Source organism: Heliangelus exortis, chromosome 2 (genome assembly GCF_036169615.1).
Source record: "Heliangelus exortis chromosome 2, bHelExo1.hap1, whole genome shotgun sequence".
Taxonomy (NCBI): Eukaryota; Metazoa; Chordata; class Aves; order Apodiformes; family Trochilidae; genus Heliangelus; species Heliangelus exortis.
This window is the reverse complement of record NC_092423.1, coordinates 85,371,940-85,396,956: the sequence shown is the minus strand read 5'-3', so window position 1 is coordinate 85,396,956 and position 25,017 is coordinate 85,371,940. Positions and strand designations below refer to the sequence as shown.

General features: G+C 40.2%; 1 protein-coding gene across 1 annotated transcript in view; it reads left to right on the top strand.

Annotated features, from left to right (window-relative positions):
- EPB41L4B (erythrocyte membrane protein band 4.1 like 4B) overlaps positions 1-25,017 on the top strand; it is a 176,166-nt gene that overhangs the window by 107,560 nt on the left and 43,589 nt on the right. Inside the window, exons 18-19 of the mRNA XM_071736818.1 lie at positions 9,320-9,445; positions 21,051-21,118. Of these exons, the coding sequence (XP_071592919.1) occupies positions 9,320-9,445; positions 21,051-21,118 (194 nt within the window). The remainder of the gene's footprint in view (positions 1-9,319; positions 9,446-21,050; positions 21,119-25,017) is intronic.

Here is a 25,017-nt window from a genome sequence, read left to right as displayed (position 1 = left end):
CTTCTAGTAAAAAAAGCAAAATCTTGGATTATTTTTTTCAACATTCTAGTTAATTTGCATTAGCCCATAATGCACTGGATATTTCATCATGAAAATTTGCTTGAAGAGCCATCCTGAAGAACCAAGTTCTGGGTATGTCATGGGGTATAGTCATGGGGTGGTTGTATAGTTCAGCTAAGGACTGCAGTCCTTATGCCTCATGAATGTGTTCATGAGGCAATGACCTATGTCATGGCTTTTGGAGACTTCTGAATGAACAGATGAAAGTGGAATATTTTAGACTTTTTCCAAACTCTATTTGGTTATCAGCTGTGAGGAGCTGTCATTTTGTCAGACTCATTGGTTTGAGTGGTAATAACAAGTTAAATCATAAAGTAGATAAACTGGGGTGAAATGGAAAAGAAGTCATCTTTCTCTTGTGGACATTTCTGAAGTTCTTCTAGAAATATTCTTAGCTTAATTCTTAATACTTAAAAATAAGTACAGGTTTTTATAGGTAAAACTAATTAAGCATTGACCTAGTTTGCCAAAAGAAAAGGGATTTACGTGAGAGAGTACAATGGAGGGCTATGAGGATGATCAGGGGACTGGAACATCTGCTTTATGAAGAAAGGCTGAGAGACCTGGGGCTTTTTAGCTTGGAGAGGAGAAGGCTGAAAGGGGATCTAATTAATGTGGATGAGTATACAAGGTCTGGGTGTCAAGAAGGAAGAGACAACCTCTTCTCACTTGTAGCCTGGGATAGGACGAGGGGCAATGGATTCAAGATAGAGCACAGGAAGTTCTGCCTCAAGATGAGGATGAATTTCTTTACTGTAAGGGTTACAGAGCCCTGGAATAGGCTCCCCAGAGAGCCTGTGGTCTTCTTCTCTGGAGACTTTCAAGACCCATCTGTTTGCATTTCTGAGTGACTTGCTCTAGTTTTGGTCCTGCCCTGGCATGGGGGTTTGACACAATGATCTTCAGAAGTCCCTTCTAACCCCTGACATTCTGTGATTCTGTGAGAATGCTCCATCTTACAGATTCATCCAGTGAATACCCAGGTCTTGTGAGAGAAGCACTGTAGTACAGATGTAATGATTAATATTATGTCATAACCCCAGCTGAGAACATTCCTTTAGATGCCAAGTCCAAAACATGCTTTAAGAAACATCCCTACACTGTTGAGCTTATTGATATCTCAGTTTTGCAATGTAAGGGGCTGAAGGGAAGAAGTGAGAGGACTCTGTCCATGTTGACCACAGCATACAAACCAGTCTGGCCTGTGTTGTGCAAAGGATCTGAGCAGGTGATCTCAATAGCATCCTTGTGATCTCAAAATTATCAGATTTATGGTCTTTTTTCTTTCTTTAAATTAAAGCTTAAAATACCTTGGTTCTGTATTCCACAATGCTTTGCTACTAGTCTCAATAGAGAACCTGAAACTTCTGCGTGGCAAAGGCTGACTTCTGGTCCTCTTGCTCTTCTTTCTCCTCTGAAAATCCATGGAGGGAGAACTCAGCTCTGCTGTAATTAATGGTTTTCTTTGGCTTGTCCTGACAACTCTAGAATTTTGTTCACAGTCAGATGCATTATTTATTTACGGACTAATTAGCAGAACCCAGTATCACATCAATAAATGCAGCTGCACAGTAAATGCAGCCTGTGTCTGTTTTGGTAAGACTTCCATCAGTCAAAGTTTAGCTGATGAATAAGTCTGGAAATGAGCACCAGGAACTGCTAAATGCTTCTGTTTCTAACAGAAGCTCAGCACAAAGCAAGGCTAGGGACATGGGCTGTCTAATGAAAACCATCTCCTGGCAGTCATAGATGGTTTGAGTTTAAAAGCTCAGCAGCAATTCCATGAGCAGTGGTTACCATGTGAATGCAAAGGAAACCAGTTCCACAAAATTTATTCAGACTGCCATTTTGAGCTATCTGAAGCCTGTACGTGCTCTTGAAACGTGCCCAGAGTCACCACCACAAAGCACCTCAGTGATCAAGCCCTCATGTTGCAGGCTGTGGACTGTGACCAGCAAATCATTCTGAAGTTCTTTGGGCCCCTAGCTTGTGGTTTCTTCTTAGAGCACCATTTTCTGACCTAGATTCTAGTGAAATGTGTACACAGAGCTCAGAAAGCTGAAACAAACAACTCTCAGGTTTGAGCTTTGAGTGGAGCCTGGAGATGACTTCTCCAGTGAAAAAGAGGGACACACTGAAAATGTTGGGCTAACCCTGGGCTGAAATGCGGTGGAGATTTGTCCAGCACAAACACATTTTTTACAGAGACTGTGGCCTTTGAAGCTCCTTTGGTTATGGTAGTCAACCAGCTACTTGTTCCAGCAGTGAACAGATTTTAATGAGTGGTCAGTGTGTCTAGTTTCTGGCAAAAAAAAACCAAAAAAACCTTCACAGCTCTCCTGCAGCATTCTATTGATTTCTATTCTATTATGTGGGGGGTTTTTATTCCCAAATTCAGCATCCTTTGAAATATGATGTTTAAGCAAAACCAGTGAAGCAGCTACACAGCTGCTTCATTTGCTCTATTTTTGAAAATAAAGGAATGGTCTATTGTGGAGTCCCAACTCTCACTCCCTCTCTTCCTCTTGCTAATTATTATTTTTTCAATCAAAGTGCTTTGGGGCTGGAATTTGTCAGGCTTAATAATCAACCCGTAGGAGAATTAACAAGAAATTGGGTACATTAGATTCAGCAGTTAATTAATTTGATTGTCCACTACAGCAAACTTCATCTCAAGGGAATGATGAATAGATGTGTCCAATCACTTTTCCAGAGCTGTTTGATACAATGGACATGTCTGTCCACCTACTGAATGATAAACATCAGTTTCAACATATATTTCATGGCTTTTGATACTAGCAGACTCCTTAATCTCCAAGAGAGACAAGCCTAAGTGTTGTAGCTGTGAATGTGACTTCTGATTTTATTTTTTGTGTGACTTTCCTTAAAAAAATCTGTTCTCCCATCCCCTCTTGTTCCACGTATGTACGTGTATACGTACATATAGGATAAAGCCAAGAATGATGGTTAGATTTCTGAAATCTTGAGAGTCCAAATGTAATTATTACACAAAAGGAAAGAGTGTGAATGCAGCTTACATTGTTTCTCTTCCTTTTCCTGGTGTTATGCTTACCCTTCCCCTACACTCCTGGCTCCTAAGCTCAGTGATTTCATTCTGGTGGGTGGGAGCCGGGGTGTTACAGAGGGTCCTTCAGCAAGAAGGGTATGATGGTCATGTTCATGGTTTCTTCTTTCTCATTCTTTGGGTCCTTCTTGAATGTTTGCTAGCATGTTTTTGCACCTTGGTCTTTCTTCATTAATCTACATCTTCATGTTACACCCAAGTTTACTACACATGGTGGCTCTTACCTGTGTATGCTAGATAGCATACTATGTCTTTGCTCTCTTTGTTGCCTCTAAACACATTTTTGTCCAGTTTCAGGTCTGCATTTCTTTAACTGACCACTGGTGAGTTGTTTATAATCATAGGGCCTATAGTGCCTGCATGTGACCTTTCTGTTATCACCCCTTGCCTGCCTTCTTCTACACCATCTCCTGTGTCTCCACTTCTCAAGGCCTCTGTTACAATACCAACCCTATGTTTCTTTATACTACCTCATTGTGTTAGTCATAAGTATCTCATTCTACAAAGAATAAGTGCTTGTGTTACTGTTTTCTATATAAAATTTTTGCTGTTACAGCTAAACCTAGTAAAATAAAGGTGCAGGTGGGTCAAGAAAGGTTCAGAGTGAGCCTGATGAGCCTCAATGGCTTTACAGACTCTGTTCAAAGGTTATGGCCTTTTGTTAGCGTGGCAATACCATATCACAGGGCTACCCAGTTACACTATTGACTGCTTGCAAATGATGCCACTTGCAAAAAAGCTATGAAACTACATGCCCCATGCACAACTGCAAACCATAAAGCTCCTTCAGCTCCAAAAATCATTTGTGATTTAGAAAAAAACACAAAAAAAAAAATACAAAACCATGGGAAACATGGCTACCATGACCATGTAAGGCTATCATGAAGCTTGGTACTGAGAGTGGCAGGATCTAATAGAATCATGCAATCATTTTGGTTGAAAAGACCTTTAAGATAATACATAGAGTTCAGTCATTAACCTAGCATACTGCCAAGTCCACCACTAAGCCGTGTCCCTAAGCAACACATCTACATACCTTTTAAATACCTCCATGGATAGTGACTTAAGCAGTTTCCTTAGCAGACTTTTCAGCTGCCTGACAACCATTTCAATGAAGAAATTTTTCCTAATATCTAATCTAAACCTCTCCTGGCACAACTTGAGGCCATTTCCTCTTGTCCTATCACTTGCTACCGGGGAGAAGAGCCTGACCCCCACCTCACTACAACCTCCTCTCAGGTTGTTGTAGAGAGCAATAAGGTCTCCCCTCAGCCTCCTTTTTTTTCCAGACTCAACAACCCCAGTTCCCTCAGATGCTTCTCGTAAGACTTGTTCTCTAGACCCTTCACCAGCCCTTCTCTGGACTCCCATACTTCAATGTCCTTCTCAAAGCGAGGGGCCCAAAACTGCACAGCATTCAAGGTGCAGCAAGGTTACAGTGGGACAATCACCTCCTAGTCCTGCTGGCCACACTATTTCTGATGCAAACCAGGATGCTGTTGGCTATCTTGGCCAACAATAATAATATAGAGCAATAACATTTTATAAAATAAATATAAAATATAAAAATACCAGGAACTAAAGAGGTGTGCTCCAAGGATACAAGCAAGACAAGATTTACTGGGAGCTATATCTTTCACTAGATCAACTGATAGTTGGCCTGAGGAAGATCTTGCGTATCTGATGGCTTAATGAGGGTTCTGTTGTTTGTCTGTTTTTCCAAATGCATTTTTTAGTAAAGATGCAGCTTTTCCTTTCAAACTTTGCCTCAAAAAGAAAAACACATAATTGTACAGGTCTTAACATTATGATATCTGTTTTTAATTGGTGTTAGCTATCACATGGAAAAAAAAAAATCAGTAAACCTCCAGCTGAAAAAGGGGTGAAAAAGTGTGGATGTTCATGCACATTGGCAGATGTAGCTGTGTCCCAGGGAAATGAACCGTTTTACCTTACATCACTGATGTGCATTCAGAACCTATATATCTGTATTGTCTTCATTACAATTTTACCTCCCATTAGTAGGGATGGCTGGCAATGCAAAATAGACCTGGGTTCCTAAACAAAATATTCATTCTGTTCTTCAGATGTCTCCAACCAAATGCATGTTTTAAACATACTGTTTGGCTAGGAAGAGACAGTTGATCAATTTGTAGAAGCAGAGGTCATGAATCTTGCTTTTGATAGGAAGTTTGCTGTGGAACAAAGCATGAACCTCTAAAATCAGGGGGAATGGAAATGTTAAGTACAGGAATGGTACTGCTGTATTCCATGCAGCTATTTTTATATACTGCATGTGTACTTAGTATTCAGTTCACTTTGCAAACCAAAGCCAGTGTCATCATTATCTAACACTGTACAAATCTTCCTTCAGTTCTAGTATCAGCAAATGTAATTGAATTTAAAGTAAATGTTTGGGTGGAGAAAAGCAAACCTAAGACCTCAATTATTAAAAGAAAAAAGGCATCTAATTTTATGTGTTTATATATCTGAGCTTGTTCAACCCACTTCCATCAAACCCATTTAAATGCAATTCTCCAGTGTGCATCTCTGGAAAAATAAAGTTCTGCATCAGTGGTGAAAGTGCTATTTTTTTAGCACCAGCAGAACTGGAAATGGAAAATTGAAATGTTATCAGGTATCTTAACTTAATGGGTTCTTTACTCATTTTTAAACATGAGCTTGGATGGCAATTTTAAGCAAGATTATTTCTTTCAAATGCAAGTTTGATTCCCAGACACTCACTTGAAAGAGTATCACACTTATTTTGGAATTACATAATAAGAAATTATAAAATTGGAAGTTTAATTAGCATTATGCTACATTTAATTTTCTAATTACTTCCATATAGAATGCTCTTAGTTTATGAACGAAAATAATATTTTAATACTTGCCAACCTGCTGCAACATTTGAGTACCCTGCTGCTATCTTTATGTTGCACTCATCACTGCAAGCAGTAAAGATTCTGGAATATACAGCAGAATGAAGTAGATTACAGCTTTCATTTTTGCAATAATGATGTATAGAAATTTCTAATGCATGCAGGTTTTAGATCTTTGATTTTCTCATAAACTAGGGAAATGAACCCAGAAGGTACAACATGATTTGGTATAGCTGGGAGATGTTGAGGTTTTTTCTTGTGCCTCCTAAATGTTAGGAGTTAGATTGAGGGATAAATGGGGTTATACCGAAGGATTAGTGTCATCCAAGGAAGAACAGGAACATAAATAGGTGTTTAGGAGTGCTAATAGTCTGCTGGGAAAAGGTGCTACTTTGTTTTGTGTTTTGAGTTCACTTTAGTCTGGATCTCTGATGCCTTTGCACATGTATGTGTAATACTCTCAGCTAATTGTCTGTGTGAGAGCAGAACTCAGTAGTGATTCAGAAGTGCTGTGCTGTGTTAGAATAGTACATTGCCAAGGCAGGCTGGCAAAAGGAGTGTTTACCTTTCATGTATGTTCAGAAGTCAGAGGATGTCTGGGTCAGTACGAGCACTCCCAAGCCCCATATAGGATTTGTGTGCAGCAGTATTACCAGTGGGAAAGGGGGAGTTTGTGGCCTTTGGGTGCTGACTCAGCATCTGGTGAACAGGACAAGGCCAAGCAGCTGATCATAGCAATGTCTGCTCTTCATATGTGATCAGTCACTAAGGGCTCTGCTGCTCATAGTAGGGTTTTTCTTCTTGAAACCCTTATAGTCTGACCCAAACAAGGGCTAATGCCAACCTGAATGCCCAGAGATGGTTTTCAAGGAGGATGCAACCTGCAGCAGTGGCAGCAGCTTTCCTTTCTCAGCCAGGTCACCGAGCATCAGCATTTGGATCTCCCAAGTTATGAGAATCTCAATGAGAGACTTGCACATCAGCCCCTGCACTGAGGATGGTCTCCATTACATGGAGTAATCTGATCTAATCCTCACTACAGCAGGAGGTATAGATCTTTGGAGGAGTCCCAGCTACAGGACAGCCCTGAGGGCTCTTATGTGCTCTCAGTCAATATGGGCAAAATTGGAAGGGTAGAAAGATCATGAAGACTGAAAAATATCCATACCCATCTGAACATCAGATAGACAGGGGCTTAGAACTTTTCAAATCATGAAACAAGCTTGTGTCCTAAACAAGTACCATGCATCTTCATTTAGCTAGCAAAATACAGTTGCTTAATCTTGCTTGACCAAAATGATATTTAATTAGTAACCAGTATTAGAACAAAGGTGGGATTTTGCATGGCCTTTAGAAGTGTCACTGCTCAGTGCATTGTTCTTTCTGCTGATAGAAATCAATACACTAAAAGTTGACAGCAATAGTAGCACTTTCAAAGTGTATAGTAGTGCACTTTGGCTACCAAGACTATTGGTCAAGGAAACATTGTGTTTTCTTCACAGTTAATTTTATCCTTTTGATTATCTCCACTTCTCAGCGTCATGAGTATCCCAGAAAAGCCACCTATGGCAATTTAATATTTCAGGCTCTTTAGTTCATATGCTTGCCAGAATTACCATTATATTCAAGGCTGAATAGATTATTACAGTTCCCTAAGTTGCTCCAGCTAGATGCTGTCAATTTTGATTTTAAGTATATTCTTTTTCCCTTAGGAGAAAACTGGGGAAAATGGAAAGTCAAAAAAATGCCTTCCATGAAAAATGACAAAGGTCGTAAGGCAAGTAAACATGTTAGAATTATTAGAAATTTGCCAGAGAAAAAAAAAAATCTCATGATGGGCAGTCCTTTAACACACAGTTGTTCAAAATCATACCTGTCAGCTATGACATTTTGGATCAAGAAGTCTGCTGGACCAACTTTGCTCACACAAGGATGATTCTTGAAGTTTTAATGGGGTTCCACAGAGGTCTGGCTCTCTCTCAATGTGTGCAGAACAGTTTCATCAGGCAACATAATTTCATTTGTGATTTGCTCCAGTTGCAAAAATTGTCCACTGAATCTTGATGTTCCCTTTTGCCTGTGATTGCTTGCAGACCTGAGAGAAGAGTCAGTAAGCCTGTGGTTACTGTCAGACAGTAGGATGCTAGAGGGGATGCAGAAGGAAGGATGTATAAGACAGGCTTGAAGTTAAAGGGCTAATCATATGGTAATTTCAATGGCTGAAAAATGACCAGTTCTGTCATGAAATATTTTGACAGAGGTGAACATTAAGGATGTGCTGGACCTGGTTTGCTGATGCCTGTATCTATTTTGGCTGAAATTTGAATGACAGCATCTTTGCTGTCCGAGTGTATATAGCCACTTAGTCTTGACAGCACTGAGAGTGGAAAATGAATGCATAATCTTGGCTGGTACTAGGCTGTAATTCAGGTCTTTTTTGTAGGAAGAATAGGAAAGTTTGCAATGGCTGTTATGCCATTTCCTAGTTCTTTAGAAATATATAAGATATTACAATCTGAGTGTTTAAGAGTTCACATTTGCAGTCTTGGTTGTATTCATACCCTGTTTGCTTATATGTCAGTATTATATTGTCCTTTTTTCCCCCCTCCCTTTTTTTTCTTTTCTGCATGGGAATTGTGTTCATGCCAGTATTTCTGCTGGATGCAGTTTGTTCAAGGCACAAAACCTTTAGGTCATGTTTGAACAATTCACTAAATGCTCTTTCCTAAGGCTTTAGTTTTCTGATCCAGATCACTGCATAGGTAAGGGGTTGACATCAAGTGGAAACAGCAGCAGCAGCATTTAAACACCCTGGATTTTCCCTTCTGATGAAGAGATTTTGCTTGACTTTCAAGTACAAGTTCTCTTCAAATCCTTTTGGTTAAATTTCCGTTCTTAGAATAATGTAAGAAAACCAATGTTCATTATAGTTCAGCATTGTGAACTTTCCCCACTTCTGCCTGCTGTGGGATATTTTTGGACAATATTTTGCTTCCTCAGTGTGATCACAAGTTTGGGCAACCACTCCCGAGCCTTGCTGGGCTTTTTCTATGTTTCTTCACTCACACGTCAGTTTCTTGGTTCTGTTACTCAGGCTTCCTGGAGTCTTTTCATGTCTTGAAAATAGTATCAGGTCATTAAATATTTTTAAAACTTTTTATTTTAAGATGTATTTCTCAAGTTATCCAGTATTGCTGAAACAAGTTTTTACAAGAAAAATTTAACCTTCGACTGTTTCATTAACTTCTCTTTCTAATAAATATCTCTGTGCTTGTTTTTATATTAAATACAGGGTGAAGAGAAGAAAGTACCGGAAAAGACTCTTCATGCCCCTGTGTCACCTTCAGCTGTATCTGACCATATGAAGTGCAACATCCTTAAAGCTCAAGTGGAAGCTGCTTTTCGAGTAGGCACCCAGGTAATCTGTGTTTAATATTTCACTTCTCTAGTTTTGGCACAACTTACACCAATTTTCCAAAATTTTGTTATTCCTGAGAAAACACCCTTTTTATCTCACATATCCACACTGACCTAGCTTTCTCTACAGTTTCTTCAGGTAGCTTGTTGTGGTTCATATGATGGAAGTAGGAAATCTCTCCTAACTGACATGATTATTACAGCCAAGAGAGGCTGAGAAAATAGGAGAGAAGGCTCCAGGAAATCTCTGTGTTTTGATTTTTTCAGTGTAGCTTTTTCTTACTTTGCAGCTGAGAAACAATAACCTCTGGAGTTTTCTAAGGCTACCCAAAGTTAATGGCAACTGTGGTTAACCAAAGATAAAATCTGAAGATATCTATGCACCCAGATGTAACATTTATTTTAGGGGATTAGCTTTTAGATATCTGAATGGGAAATGTTACCTAGTCTATTGTTTTCTTTTTTCATGGGTTTTTAACTAAATTTTAAGCTTCTATTTTCACTGTCTGGCCAGTGTGTACATCAGATACATCCTGTTTCAAAAACACCACAAGTCTTGTAATGATGCCATGCAATTGAAAACTGCTGCTAGAAGGCATAATCGTAAAAATTAATTCCCCAATCAGAGGAAACCTAAAATATGAGATACTTTTCAGCTTAAATCTGTGGAAGAAGATAATGCCATTGGTGCCAAAAATAAATCCAAATAGAATGCTTTAGGAACAAAAACAAAGGCAGAAAGATCGGTGTGACTCTTACCCCAAGTTTCTGTGGTATCCTTGTGAATACAAATTATGTTGGTGTTTCCATCACTATTTCTTTCCACAATAACATACCAGGTCAACTTGCCCTGCAAAGGATTTTGTTAACAATAATCTTTGTGTATTTGTTGTTCCCTGGCAGACCTTTCATCTAAGAGCTAGATTACATCTGGTCTAACTAGACCTAAGGAAGTATCAAAATTTGGTTATTCTGACTGCCCTATATTTCAAGAACAGAAACCATAAATGTGACAGCATGTGGGGGAAGGAGGTTGGGTTGTTTTCTTTTAGTTCTTGCTTGAAGCAGTTCTCACCTCTCTCAATTCCGTCTTGTATCAACTGTGTTTTCTTGCAGCAATGTTTCTTGTTTGATTGCCGTAGGGTCTGCCCCTTGTTTTTCCCATGTGTCTTTTCCACAGGATGTCATGGTGTATTTGTCATGTTTGTATTTTCAACTGCATATGCTTAATGGTCATGTTTGACTGGATAGTTAAAGACTGGAAGCAGCTTGTGCTGCTGCTTTCAGAATACAGCATTACAAAGGCAAAATAGGAAATGTGCTTAACATGTACATCTCTGAATTCAACTGCCCTGCCTTAATTTTTCAGCCTGAGGCTTTCCAAGGCAGAACATCCTGGGTTGTTTTTTCGTGCATGACATAAAGGTATTCAGCTGCTATTATTCTGTAAATAAGTTTTAGAGCAAGCTGAGCATTTCTTTTTTCCTTCTTACCTGTGTTGTTTTGCACAAGGCTTTAGTAGTCTTTAGTAGATTAACTAGGTGTTTTTAGGCCTGGTCTTAGTGAGAAAAGTCTTATGGTTTCCAGAGGAAGGAGGGGAAAAAAGACTGTTGCAGGATAGCATCTATTGTGGAAAAAATAATAGCATATGGTTCAGTTTGAAATGCCTGAAACTTTCAGTGCTAACAAAGTATGGCTTAAGAGTTATAGCCAGTAAATTAGAATGTCATCTTAATCTTGGAAATCCTCATTCAGCTCCCTGTGGAGCCATTGAATTGCCTGTGTCTAAAGATGAGTTCTTGCACACTTGAGCTCCCCTCCTGTCAAGTATGAAAGATCACCCTTCTCAGATCCATGGCAAAAATAAGTAGGCAGAGACCAGGCAAGGGTCAGCAGTTACAGTAAGCAGCTGTGGCTACACAAGCACTGGGAAGGGTAAGGAAAATGTTCAGGATGAAGGAATTGGCAGAAACATGCCATCTATCATCACACCATCTATCACCTAGCAAATGGGAGGAGGGAAGGGGGCTACAGGAGGCCCTGATAAAACACTTTACCAGCATGCCATAAAACTACCCAGTTATCTTTACTCTCCCCACCCAAACAACTAACTGAATATCAGAAGCTAAGCCATTTCCCTGTGGTAGTTCAGTCAACTAGGAAAAGTGAGCAGGGATGACATTACACTGCCCAAAGGCACTCACAGCATCCTTTTGAGGGAGCAGATAATTCATAGTTTCTTCATGGAAGATGACCATTTAACTCCATATATTACTCTAGGGCTGTGATCCTGCCCCTCTTTGACCCCATCTGACATATCCTGCTGCCCAGTGTATCTGGCAGACTGTGTTATCTTCTGCCCAGCTCTATCTTTTGATGCCAGTTCCTTATTATATCCTTGAGAAGTCCTGCCTTCTAGCCTTATTCTTAAAACTCCATTTTCTCATCTCTTGTGTTCTGTACTGTCATATTTCAACTTATAAGGCAGCCAGGGAAGGAAGTATAACTAGGTTCTGTAAGGCACAGTCTATATTCCTCAAGCTGTAAAGCAAGACAGACTGATTTTCCTTGTGCACAGCACATATTTCTCTATTTCATGGTATCACAAAAAAAAGATGAAGCTTTGTTCCTCTCTGCTTTGTAAAAGGAAGAAGAACCAGACTCTGTCTTACACACTCACTATTTGAAATGAAATGTTCTTTTAAAGGCCTCAGGTATTTATGGTTTTACTTCTCCTGTATGAAACTCCAAGGGGTATATCTTCATTATACAGTTAGGTTTAGAAGCATAAGAAAAATATTTGTGCGCTCTAGGATTGGATCCAAAATTAACAAACTGTTGCTTGAAATATTTGTAACAGCACTCTCTGTAAGCAGTAGGAATATTTTGAATACCATATGCTACTAACATCAGGATGTGACAAGTTTATGAAGGCACCTCCTGCATGTAGTAGTAGAAGAAGCTGTTCCTAGTTAATTCTGAGAATGGAGTGAATGTTTGCAAGTGGAAAATATAAACTGGAACAGGAAATTTTCTATCATTTTCTTTCTTTATGGCAACTAGAAACCAAGACGAGAGAGAGCCTTAGAAATAAATTCTTCCAGTGCTTATGATTTCAAAAATAAGTAGATAAATAAAAAATGCAAAACAGGAAATCATGCAATACATTTTAAAATGCATTCTGGAAGATGGTCTTTGCACTGCTTCATTTCAGAATGATGCTGAAGAGCTGTTTATCATGTTACTGGGGGCAAGTACACCATCTCCCATGGCTCTAGTCCTGACTCAGCGACCAAAAATTTGTAAGTTTAGGGTACTGATCACTGAGTCCTGCGTGTGGTTTAGAGTTACAGAGCATCAGGAAACTAACACGAGTGAATTTGTTTATTTGGTGAGGACTGAAATATTCATGTGCCATTTTGCTAGCTGGAGAATCAAAACTGCAGTGGGGATGCTGGAAGCTGAATCAGAGAGCACACTGCCACAGGCACCACAGGTGAGGAATGTGAGGAACCCACACGACTGTGAGAAACCTGTGGTTTGCACAGGGTATGCCATACAGAATCTGAAGGTCTAGAGCAAACAAGCAGTGTTTCACAACATACCTTCTGAACTGTGCCACAGGATCTGCCATCTTCTAGGTGACAGACGGCATATCACAGTTCCCACATAATTAAGCTCCAGGGGAGCACTAAATACTGTGAAGCAACTGACAAGGTTTTTTTCCTTTTTTTTTTTTTTTCATTTATTCCAGACTCTTCATTTGAGAGGGAGCAGTATAAAGCAGCAGTGAGGAGCTGCCAGAAAACAAAAGCTCAGTTCTCCCTGGCATTTAAAACCCCTATGCAGCTTGCATGAGCCAATGCTGATATGCTGTGATTGATCAGACGACTTGTTAGTATCACAAAGAGTCCCTTTTACCAAGCATTTCATGGCCCAGATGATGGGGAAAAGATACTAGCAGGTTTCAGTTGCTATTTATAGCCACTTTGGCTCTAGGCAAATCCTAATTATCCATAGAATTAAGCACAGGCTCCCGAACAAATGTACAGCTATCTCAGCAGGGTTTTTTCCTTTTGGCAGCATGTGTTGTGTTCTAGTAGTTTTTCTTCAACATGCAGTGTTTGTATTCTCCACCTGTTTGTCAAGCTTTCCTAAATCCTTGGTTTGATATAAGTCTAGCAGGATAGCACAAGGAAGGAGCTGAGATCCTGTTTCTTAAAGATATCTACTACAGTTGATTTTTTCATTACTCAGATCTTTGTCTGCAGACAAATGAAGGCCATGTCCATTTTTAAGACACGTTTTTGCTACAGCTAGTGGAAGACAAACAGGTGATGTTACCACTGAGCTGTTTCTCACAGAGCATTATGAGCTGTTTGTTAAAAAAAAAACAAAAAAAAAACAGTGGTGGGAAAAGGTAGTTTGGAGATGCTGTTATTTATGAAGGGTATAAAAAAATCCCATCTGCTTCTCCTTTATCAGCCCCAAGGGAAACTCTTGGCTGATGCAGTAGTATCTTCTATCAGCCAAGTTTGGGTTCTTGAGCAATTGATGCCCCTGCCTTGATTCTCAGTAGACAAAGAGACATTTAAGCTGAACAAAGGAACGCTCAATCCTCCAGCCCTTTTCACACACTAATTTTCTTCACAAGCTTATACACATGTAAATTTTTAGGCCAGCCTTGATAGCCATCTCTCTCTCTTTCCTCCCTGTCCCAGAAACAGGTCCAGACCAATGATCATTATTTTGCTTTAAGTATTTCAAGTATCTGGGTAATGGCAGGTTGCTTGTGCTGTCTAGAGCTGCCTTGGGGAAAAGACTGGACTGTGGTACAGAAAATGTCTTGGGACATGGACAGGTAAATGTGTCATCCTGCAGCCTGTGCTCTCCCCATAGATGCAAGCCATGGCTGCAAATGTAAATAAGACAAGGAAATATGCATTATTTATGGTAGATAAGGTGCATAAGTGTGGTGACTCACAGTGCTAGACTTTCCTAGCTACAATTTTGATGATTCTTTGTCTTTTTCACTGTGCTATCTCCTTTAAAGAAAGATTCAAGTGTAAGTACTTGTCAGCTTCAAAGTCCTAGAGCTTTTGCCATGTATTTTTAGTGAAAAAAAATAGCTGTCTTTATGTGAGCTGGGTCTTTGGAGCTTTATTCACTTAAGGGGATCTGGACTGAAACCCTAATCAGGTCATGAATGAAAATAGAGTAGGTGAGGGGAAAGACACTTGAGGATTTATAATATTACATGATCTTTCTTATAATAGGACTTAAACAAATCCTTCTGGATCCCCAGAGGACTTCTTAGCATTCACTAGACGTTTACTTAAGTACCTTGAAAGGATCAGCTTTTCCAACATTTTAACCTCTTTCCATCATGAATTAGATGCTGTTTCTCCCCACTCCTCCCTCTCTCCCTCCCTCCCTCCACCCGTCCTTATTCACACAGAGCTACTGCTCAGTTTTGACAGTCTTTGCACAGAGATCAGAACTGGAATTATGTGAGTATAACAGGTCACAGCTGAGGTGTTCAGGCTGTGGGGGAAGCTTGCACAGCTTATGTACACGATGCTTTGCTAAAGCTGTTGCTGTTAGTCACCCACTTGGATGAGCAATAAATTCTCTGGTAAATTTCAGGCTAAATAAAAAGAAGCAACTGCACAAGGACTCTGGGCTTGAACAGCAGTGAGCACAACATTGCGTCAGTTATAATTGCTCATAACAATGGAACTTCAAAATGATTCTGCTTCCAATCCTCTGTGTTCAGTCAGTAGAGGGAAATAGGTTAGCACAACTTTAAAAGCAGGGCTGTAAGCAATGAAGGGTGTAAAGGTACAAAAATACAAGATTTTGAATGTGTGTGGGCCAGGATGATCAATATATGTTACATGGCAGCTCATTAGAAGTGTTTCAGCAATGATACCTCGAAGTCAATTGTATGGCAGCCTTGCTGAGGTACAGAAGGGGAGGGAGGCTTTAGATAAACAGAATGCAGGCAACAGGAAATCTTCACTTTATTCCCTGGGATACTGGCAACAAATGTGGCAGTGCTGTCACAAAACAGTGGTGATGCATTGTGGATATGTCAGCTACATCTCCTGCCTGGCATGTCTCTAAGTGCTAATACCTGATGAGACACGTACTGTTAATTGCAGTGATGTGTAGGAGCCCCACCATAGCCCAGCAGGCACATGGTGCCAGGCCCCGTTCAGAGGGAGAAAACCAGATTAGTCTGTTCCCAAGAGACCTAACCATGATGCTTTTCTGCCTGAAAGGATACATTTGACATATTAAATCACCAAGGTAGGTTTACCTTGGCAGGGCATTCTTCCCGATGATGTGTATCTTAGCCGTACTATCTAATGAGATGAGACAACAATCAGCGTAGCTGACAAATGACAAAAAAAGTTGATGAAGAGCTGAAAAAACCTGGTATGCTTCAGGCCTCGTTACAGAGCCAGAAAGAGCCAAGATAGAGATGTATTTCCAGGCCATTACAGCAAGAGTTTTCTTACCTTTGAAGATCTGCAAATATGAGAAAGCTGTGCTGCTCCCCATTCCTTTCTGTAACTAGGAACTAGCAAAATTGCTAAATTAAGAGACATCATATCTTTCACGTGAGCCTTCCAGACCTTTGTCTTTCTTCTGCCTTGGCTGCAGTGATCAGATTCTTCGTGCAGTCTTTTTTGCTGATTCAAGATATTCCTAGTCTGGATCAGATGAGGTGAGAGCTGCAGTGATGCTCCTTCTGATGGAGGAGAGGTGCAGAGACCATTAGAGTCCCAAGGTGCTTTCTTGAGGTTTGAAGCTCATCTTGCCCAGTGCCCCACTGGAGGCTGACCAGCCCACAGGCCCAGCCAGAATGAGTTGTCTGTGCAGAAGCACAGAAAGTGGCAGCCAAAGTTGTGTCTTTCCTGTGTTCTCCCACTTGGTACTTGTCAAGAGCATCCAGCTCCCATTTTGAGGTCCTGTTCCCTATCATCTCAGGGCTAACTCTTTCTTCAGAACAGGAGCTGTTTTCACCAGGCAAATTCAACCACCAGAGCTTATGAATTCACATGTGGAGTTCCCCCCACAGGACAGAAAGCATTACCACATCTCCTGAAAAGCCCGGGAGGTTCTGATGTGGCATCCCTGGTACCTTTCTCTAAGGCTTCAAAAAACCTGACTGCCAGGAAAGCCACAGTGGGAAAAATTTGGTCATAGATTCTTTCCTCATCGTCTTCTGGTGAAACTACTATTTCTTATCAAACAGATATGAAAAGAGCCTGTACAATAGCACTCCTGTCCAGGCATGTTTACAGTCTCTAATATGATAAAATAATGCATTATCTTTGTTTCTAACACCTTCCAGAAAGTCAGTGGCATGTGAGATTGTAACATTAGTATTTTTTCTTTATCTCTGGGCCTAGTGCAGATAAGAAAAGAGAATGGCATTTTGTGGATTGATTATATGGATCGACTTTTAACTTTGTTTGGTTTAGAGTCTGGTAGCCAGGAGAGCCAGCTTGTTTCTCGTTGGGTAATTATTAAATGAATCTGCTTTTGTATAAATGAAGTTTCCGGGTCTGCTGTGTCCTGAAACCTTTCCCTCTCAGAGCAGCAATCTCGGGGTGAAGGGAGAATCTGCCTAAGTTAAAGAGGTTTGAGCAGCTCCGTGCTGCTTCCAGTGTCCCTGCACAGCTCAGTGCTGGGCTTTCTGTGGGAGACAGAGCCACTGCCTGGATCTCCATGCATATTCCTCACCAGGTATCCCCTGCTATCCTTGGATAAACTCCCTTGTTTCACTGATGCATCTTAAAAGTGGAAACCCAAATCCTGACCCTAGCATGTACTCTTATGTTCAAATGAAGGCAAGCCATTTGGTAATTAAATTGTGAGAGCTGTGTACAAGTATGACCCTTGTTTTACATTCACATCTTTTCAGTAAGGCTGAGAAAGTCCATCTGTGGTTAGTCAGTGTGATTTGCTGACTTAGGAGAAAGGAAAAAGATAAAAGAAACATGCTGTCACCTGGTGACTTACCTCCTTCTACAAACAAACAAACCAAAACCCAACAACCCAACAAGTAAAGTGAGGGTGGCACAGTTCCTGATAACTGAAACTCTTTTGCATGAATGTTTGCAGGTTTAAACATTTTCCTATGTCTGGTCACCCATAAGCAGGGAGGAAAGGCAGAGGGTGGGGAGAATCAGCTCATCCTTATTAATGCATACCTGCCAGTGCACACCTGTGCCACCCAGTGTGCATGCTCACATCACCTGAGGTTGTTCAGGACTCTCCATTTCTTTATATGCTCCTTCTCACCCTCTAGTTTGGAGTGGGATTACTTGCTCACTGGTCTGCAGTAACTTACTTGTGGGTACACGAGTGTTTTCTGTTCTCTAAAGCATGAGTGATAACAGAGAAAATAAATACCAAGAGAATCACAGAATGTTTTAGGTTGGAAGAGACCCCCAAGATCTTCCAGTCCGACCTTTGACCAACACCACAATCTAACTACTAAACCATCTCCCTAAGGACCAGGTCCAAATGCTATTTAACAACCTCCAGGGTTGGTGATTCCACCACTGTCCTGGGCAGGCCATTTCAATGCCTGACAACCCTCTCAGTGAAAAACTGTTTCTTAACATCCAGCCTAAACCTCCCCTGGTGCAGCTTCCATCCATTCCCTCTGGTCCTATCACAGTTCACTAAGGAGAAGAGGCTTTTCCCTCCTCACTCCAACCTCCTTTCAGGGAGTTGTAGAGAGTGATGAGGTCTCCCCTGAGCCTCCTCTTCTCCAGGCTGAACACCCCCAGCTCCCTCAGCCCTTCCTCACAGGACTTGTGCTCCAGGCCCTTCATGAGCTTTGTTGCCCTTCTCTGGACACTCTCCAGCACTTTTGTGTCCCTCCTGTAGTGAGGTGCCCAGAACTGAACACAGTACTCAAGATGCAGCCTCGCCAGAGCTGAAGAGAAGTTCCTCAGAATGCTGATCATCCCATTTAGGAATACACCACTGCTTGAGACACAGTCTGAGCCTTCCAATGCAGAGAAGGCAAAAGTGAGTGATAATGTAGCTAAGAAAGCCAGGGTCTGCTACTGGGGACTAATACAGTGAAGGCCTCTCAGGCTAATGAGGTCCATGGCTTACACTGTTAAAGTAGGTGGAATTTTCACAGAATGGTTTGGGTTGGAAGGGACTTTAAAGATCATCAAAGTTCTACCTTCCCTGCATGGGCAGGGATACCTCTCACTAGACCAGGCTGCTCAAAGCCCCATCCAACCTGGCCTTGAACACTTCCAAGGAGTAGACAAATTTTCATCAGTTCATTCCTGGCCATAGCCCCTGCTTTGCATCATTGATCTCTGTATTCTCTTTTCTGCTGTTGTATTCAAGTGCATCTTAAAATGCAGCTCAATTAATTTGGTGACAATTGGAATAAAGTAAAAATTATGGGTCAAAAAAGTAGCCAATCTGACACATAGTAAGCAACTAGCTTCTCAGGCTTAAAATATTGTTAAGACATCAGCATGGAAGAAGAGACTGTGTATTAAATTTCTGACAGCTGGGTTCATGTTTAGTTTTCAGAAACCCAGCAGATTAATAAAAAGCATTATAATTGCCATAGGACAAAGAAATATTACTTCAGTACTCATCTATGCCAAAAAAAAAGAATAATTTTCAATGCTTTCTCTCAGTTCCTTAAAAAATGTATTTTTCCTTTCAAGAAAACACTAGATTTTGAATGAGCATTATACGACACAGAGCTACTAGAAGACCAGGGGAAAAAGAAGTTTTTCTAGAGCTGATCCACATTTCTTAAAGTTAGGATTTTATTAAAATATAAAATTTTTTGTCCTGGTCCTGAAATTTTTCACAGTGTGACACTAATTCACTGAAAACCTTTGCTGCAAAACATTAAAACCTTTGGTGTCCGAGTTACAATGGTGGTGATGATGTGATTGTGTCCCAGTTTTACCTGATTCTTTAATGTTTAGAGCTTTTGCCCAGGACTGAGGAAACCTCTGGCCAAGGGAGGTTAAACCAAATACCTGAGTACTATGTTGGGGTGGAGCTTCTCCAGTACCTGATCCTGTTCTCTGCATACCTTCCTCTATGTAAAAGAGCACCCTAGAAGAGGGGCAAACTTGCTGATAAGGTTCAGAGGGTCCCCTCTCTGCTGATGATGGTTTTGATATCTATATAGAAGGTGCAGCAGCTCTTAACAGGAGGGATAACAGAGGGACTTATCTCAAAATTCCCTCTAACCCATCACTTCAGGTACTTGCCTGGAGCAGGCTCAGGACAGCGTTTGCTTTCTGCCAGGCTCCCAGTGGTTCCAGTTTAATTGCCCATAAAGTTAATCGTGTGTACAAGCTGGAACAGACTCTTCCTGCTGTGGCTGATACTCTGGTAAATAATGACCCAGGAAGTGGCAATGGGAGTTTTGTTCTGTCTGGCACAAGGGGGAAAAAACCTAAAACTATCACAGTTTGGACAAGTTCCCCAGGCACCGAGCATCCCTACTGATATTTTGTAGTTCATTGCTAAGCTAGAAATTCAGCTTTCATTTTGTTTCTTTTTCTTTTGAGCACCCTCAAACTGTATATAATTTGTGTTGAACGACAGGTCTCACATCAAATTTGCAGTATTTATACATGCCTATAAAATCCTTTGATTTAGATTTGATAGATTTGAAGGAATCTGTCTCATCCTTTTTGAGGACAATGAGATTGACACATTTAATTTTATTTGATTTGGACCGATGGCCTCAAATTGTGGTTCATATACTGAACACTGAAAAATCACTCTGTCATAGGCCTATATCAGTTTCCTTCTAGCCATTCAGCAGAATGGAAAGGTCAGAGCCTGCTAAATACTGATTTGGAGGTAGTCTTGTGTCTTCATTCCACATTTTCAGTAGAAGGGTGTAGTATTGCTCTGACACTGACGTTTACACATGGATTGTGGAGCCCTGCATCTCAGTTGAAGAGTGTAATCTACCAACACCTGCCCAAATTGGGCATTTCCTTAGTAATACAGCAATTTTCATGTAAGTAGTTTTGCAATGCTAGTATTTTGAACTCTATAGACAAATGGTATGAAAGACACAGGACTCTGTAATTTAGCAGAGATTAGTAGTGGGTGAGATTTTCTGTGAATTGCCTGTACAGTGTGATTATATGTAGGGGATCCCATTTTTCAATCTAATTTTCAAACACTGAAAAGTTGGCATCATTATTTTGATTAGACTGCATAAATATTTATTCCACTCCACTTAAAAGGACAACTCAGCTGCAGCATAATTGCCCGGGTTGATTTGTATTATTTCTCCTCAAATGGTTTCTTGGAGGAAACAAATATCAGTGCTCCTTTCTTTCTCTTCTTTTATCCCTGTCCAGTCTCTTCTCAACAGTATTGCTCTGCATATTGTACACTGTAGCTCATCCCAGTGAATCTCAGCTGTAAGAGATGAAAAAAAAAAATTGAATGAGGGCAGAGTAGGCATTCTCAGTTTTCTGGGGTGCTTGCAGGAATATTTTATTAATAAACAGATGTATTGTCATAAGCATATGGATGTTGTACTAAACTTTGGCTCCCTCTTTTAACAGGCTGTGAAAGAAGAGACCTCTTTTGTAAATCCCAGTAAGACCTCCAGCCTGCAGGACCCTAATGTAAGGTCTGTTGCTTCTTGTCCGTAGGGAAAACATTAAATAAATGCATGATATAGTGAGGCATTTTCCAAACACTACCTCAAACAGGTGTTACAAGTCAATTTGTTCATCCCCAAACTGCTGAGTAAAGTTCATCAAGCAACGATCTGAGGAGAAGTCTGTCAGAAGTGGGCTTATTTTATACATATATATATATATCAGATATAGTTGAAGAATTAATAAAAGCTCAACTTTAAAAATCAGACCAAGTGCATAAACTTTAAAAATTGATAAAATCTCAAGGTAAAAAATCAGATCTTGTGACAAACCTAGAAAAGTTATATAAAAATAAGTCAGTTTTCATAACTTGTATTTCAGAAACTTGCTGGGTGTCCAAACTGGAGTATCCTCGTGTCTGTGTTTTCTGATTTGTGCAAGCTGCTGATTTTACTTGCACAAGAAAGAGCATTTGGCGTGTACCCTTCAGAAAAATGGCTCGTTTATAGGCAGTAGTGACTACTTTAGATTGTACTTTTATTCTTTTGGTAGTGTATAGTAACCTTCTATTTTTTGGGATGGCCACTGGGGAGGCATTTTAATTGTAGACATTCTTTGAATGGCATGATATGCTGCCTTTCAGCAGCTGTTTAGAGAGGAGACTACAGCATGAGTGTTTGGAAATATCCTGCCTCTATATGTATGGTAGTGACATCACTTTGGATATCTTTAGTGTCCAAATTTGAGAGGAGAGCTTGATGAGAAAAGTTATGGAATTAAAGCATGACAATCACACTGGCTGTTAAACAGCTAATTATGGTAGTGTATGTTATAAATATATGTTTATGTTTATGTAAATATATGTTTATATGTAATATATGCACTAGAGCATTTCCATGTTTCTAACTTGCTGGTGGTGACTCTTGCAACCAAGACCAAACATCAAAGCATCTGATAGAAAAAGCTGGATGAGATGGGTAATTAATTGTGTCTGACAAATCAAATAATTCTGAACTAAAATAGAAGCAGTTATTGTTGTGAGAATTTGTCAGCTGTTTTTTTCAAATGTGTATCTTTCCTATAAGATGATAAATCAACTACAGTTTTCAAAAAACATTTAATTCAGAAATTGCTTTCTGATCAGATTAGACTAGCAGAGCTGCTATGTTTGCTTAGTGAAAACAGCTACTTAGAGAAAAATGGTGAAGATGGTTGGTGGTGCCAAGGTGATACAAGATATGAGAGATGTGAGATAGGAGAAATGAGAGGTGATTCCATTGCTTTCCATCACAGTCCCTGGCTTCCCTGATGTGCAGTTGTGATTCCCAGTTCCCCACACATCTCTTGTCACAGGACACCCTGCAGAGCTGTAAGGTCTAGCCTGGCATGGCATGATTTTCCCATTCGTTTCTCCAAGGAGCTGGGAAATATACTTGATGTTTAGAATCAGCCACTTTTCTCCTGTGCCATTGCAATTTTTAGACCTCAACAAAATTCTGCTAGGACCACTGTGAGAACTCATCACATATGTTATGCAGTGACCTACTTCTTTGTTTAACAGAAATGGGCTACAAGTCTTGTCTTTTTCAAAACAGCCTTTGTTGCATTGCTGTTACTTCCAAAAGCAGTTTTCAAGGACCTGGTTTGTAAAGCCTTATGTGATTTGGAATGTGTCTACAGACTTCTTCACTTATCTTTGCTGAAGTTCTGCATAACATCTATAGAAAAGCCTTTCTATTTCACATTTTGTAACAGATTCACTCCTTCATCATGCTGAGCTGTAAATGAGTTGTGTGCTTTCTGAGGTGAAGTACTATTCAGTATGAGTAAGTATGGCAACCTGGCTGCAAAGCTCATTTTACTGTTTTCTTTTGCACACATCCAAGGTTACAAACTCATAAAAGCCACTTTGGAGTTCTCAGTATTCAGCAGTCTGGTACATTTATCTAATATTTATTTTTATCTGGTTTATGTCAAGCATTGTTTCCTCTAGAGTCAGCTGTGCCAAATGAAATGGTATAGTTTTATTGCTCTATGTCTGTCTCCTGGAGGTGTGAACACACAAGTAATCAATGTTCAGGTATACACCAATTTTAACAGCCTGCGTTCAAAACTCAGAAAAGAATGCAAAGTAAATTCAGTGTCTATCCAATTATTCTTCTTCTTTACGTGGCTTGCCTTTCTGCAGGGACATATACACCCTTGCAGACAGCCAGTATGTGAGCTACTTCCTAGTAATATATTATATAACCTCTGTTTTCTGGACTTGGATGGACACAAACAAGCCTTTGCTCTGCTAGGAATTGTATCTTAGTAGAGCCAAGGGTATGTTCATACTGGTCAGATAAATCACCTGGGAGTTTTTATCTTCTTTAGTTGAAAAATACACAAGTATCTTGAGTGAAAAAGCCCTCCACATGGAATAGAATTTTTATTCTTGCAACTACCCATGCAGACATTTCTGCAGGCAACACTTGTGTGAAAGTCTGAGGAAAGTTTTTTTTTCTGAAATATCTTGCCAGTTGAAAACAGCATCTGTCACAGATATTAAACAATGCTTCACTCCTTCCATGCAAGGGCTTTATAGCAGGGACAGTGACTTCAGGTGTTTGATTACTGATGACTGTACACTGCACTGGCAAAATGCTCTGGTTTTCCCTAATCCAAGACACTGAGAAATTTGTTCTGGCTACCTAGTAAGCAAACATATCCAGTTTTGATCATTAACTGAAGCATGAATTGTTCATAGAAATAGGGAAATAGAAGCTGAGGAAGGAGGGCAGTAGTGCTTGTTTGATTAAAGAACAGTGCTCTCTTTGCTACCATTTTGTCTGCTCATCCATTGCCACTCTGAAAATTACACTTGTAATGAATTACCTGCTTGGATATGGCCTGTAATCCCCCCGAGCAATTATTTTAGCATCTGCCATGGCAGGCTCAATTTGGCTAACAATTGCAATAGCTCTTTGTAGAATTAGTTCTGGTTCAACTACTAATTACTCATATGTATGTGTGGTATAGCTGCTTCCACTGCAGGCGGGGCTCCAGTCATTTTGTCGGGCATATCCTGGGAATAATGTTGCACTTATGCAAAGTCATCACATGCCAGTCAGATTCACCTCTACTGAGTCTGTTGGCAGACTGCAGACACTCCTATAGCTAAGTAGTTTTTAATATGGAAAAAAAAAAAAAACACGGCTGAAGCTGATATTGTACTATTTTGTCAGCTTTCAGGAGGGGAAAGCTTGTAAAATTTGCTCTGTCATTGGGTGCACAGGCTGGAAATGTAAGGTTGTGTCAGATCTTCCTGTTAATAGCTAAGCTGTACATGGCAGATTGAGCTGCAGAGTACAGTCCTCTCTCTTCCCTGCTTTTGGAGAGCAGTGTTGTGTGTCTCTATAGCTTTCCATCCTCTGGATAGGGTTTGATTTTTTTTTTTTCTTACAGACGTCTTCAAGTGCTGGCTTCTGCATCCAGTGAGGAAAAAGCTGGCTACTCAAAAACCCAATACATGCTACAGTGTCTTATCTTACCCCCACTTTATTCCCCAGTTAAAGCTGATTCAATGCCCTATGAATTGGGACACACTCACATATTCCCCTTGCTGACTCTTCAGCTTTGCTGATAACTCCTGTCATAACAGCAGATCTGGACAGTGGCAGTAGGAGAAGTTGTATGATTATCTCAGCTGGATCCATCCAGACTGCCTATGACAGAGCTCACAGCTGAATAAAATCAAATGAGATCAACTAACAGGAAGGGAATTTTTAAATCAAATTAAATAGAAGAGCCACAAGTTGCCTTGGTAAAACAAAAGAGTCCTACCAAGAAGGGTTTGATGTGTCTTTAGTACAGCTTTGATGTAACAGACTTGAAAGCACATACATTTTCATCAACACCCAAGTAATGCATACAAAGCCCAGCTATA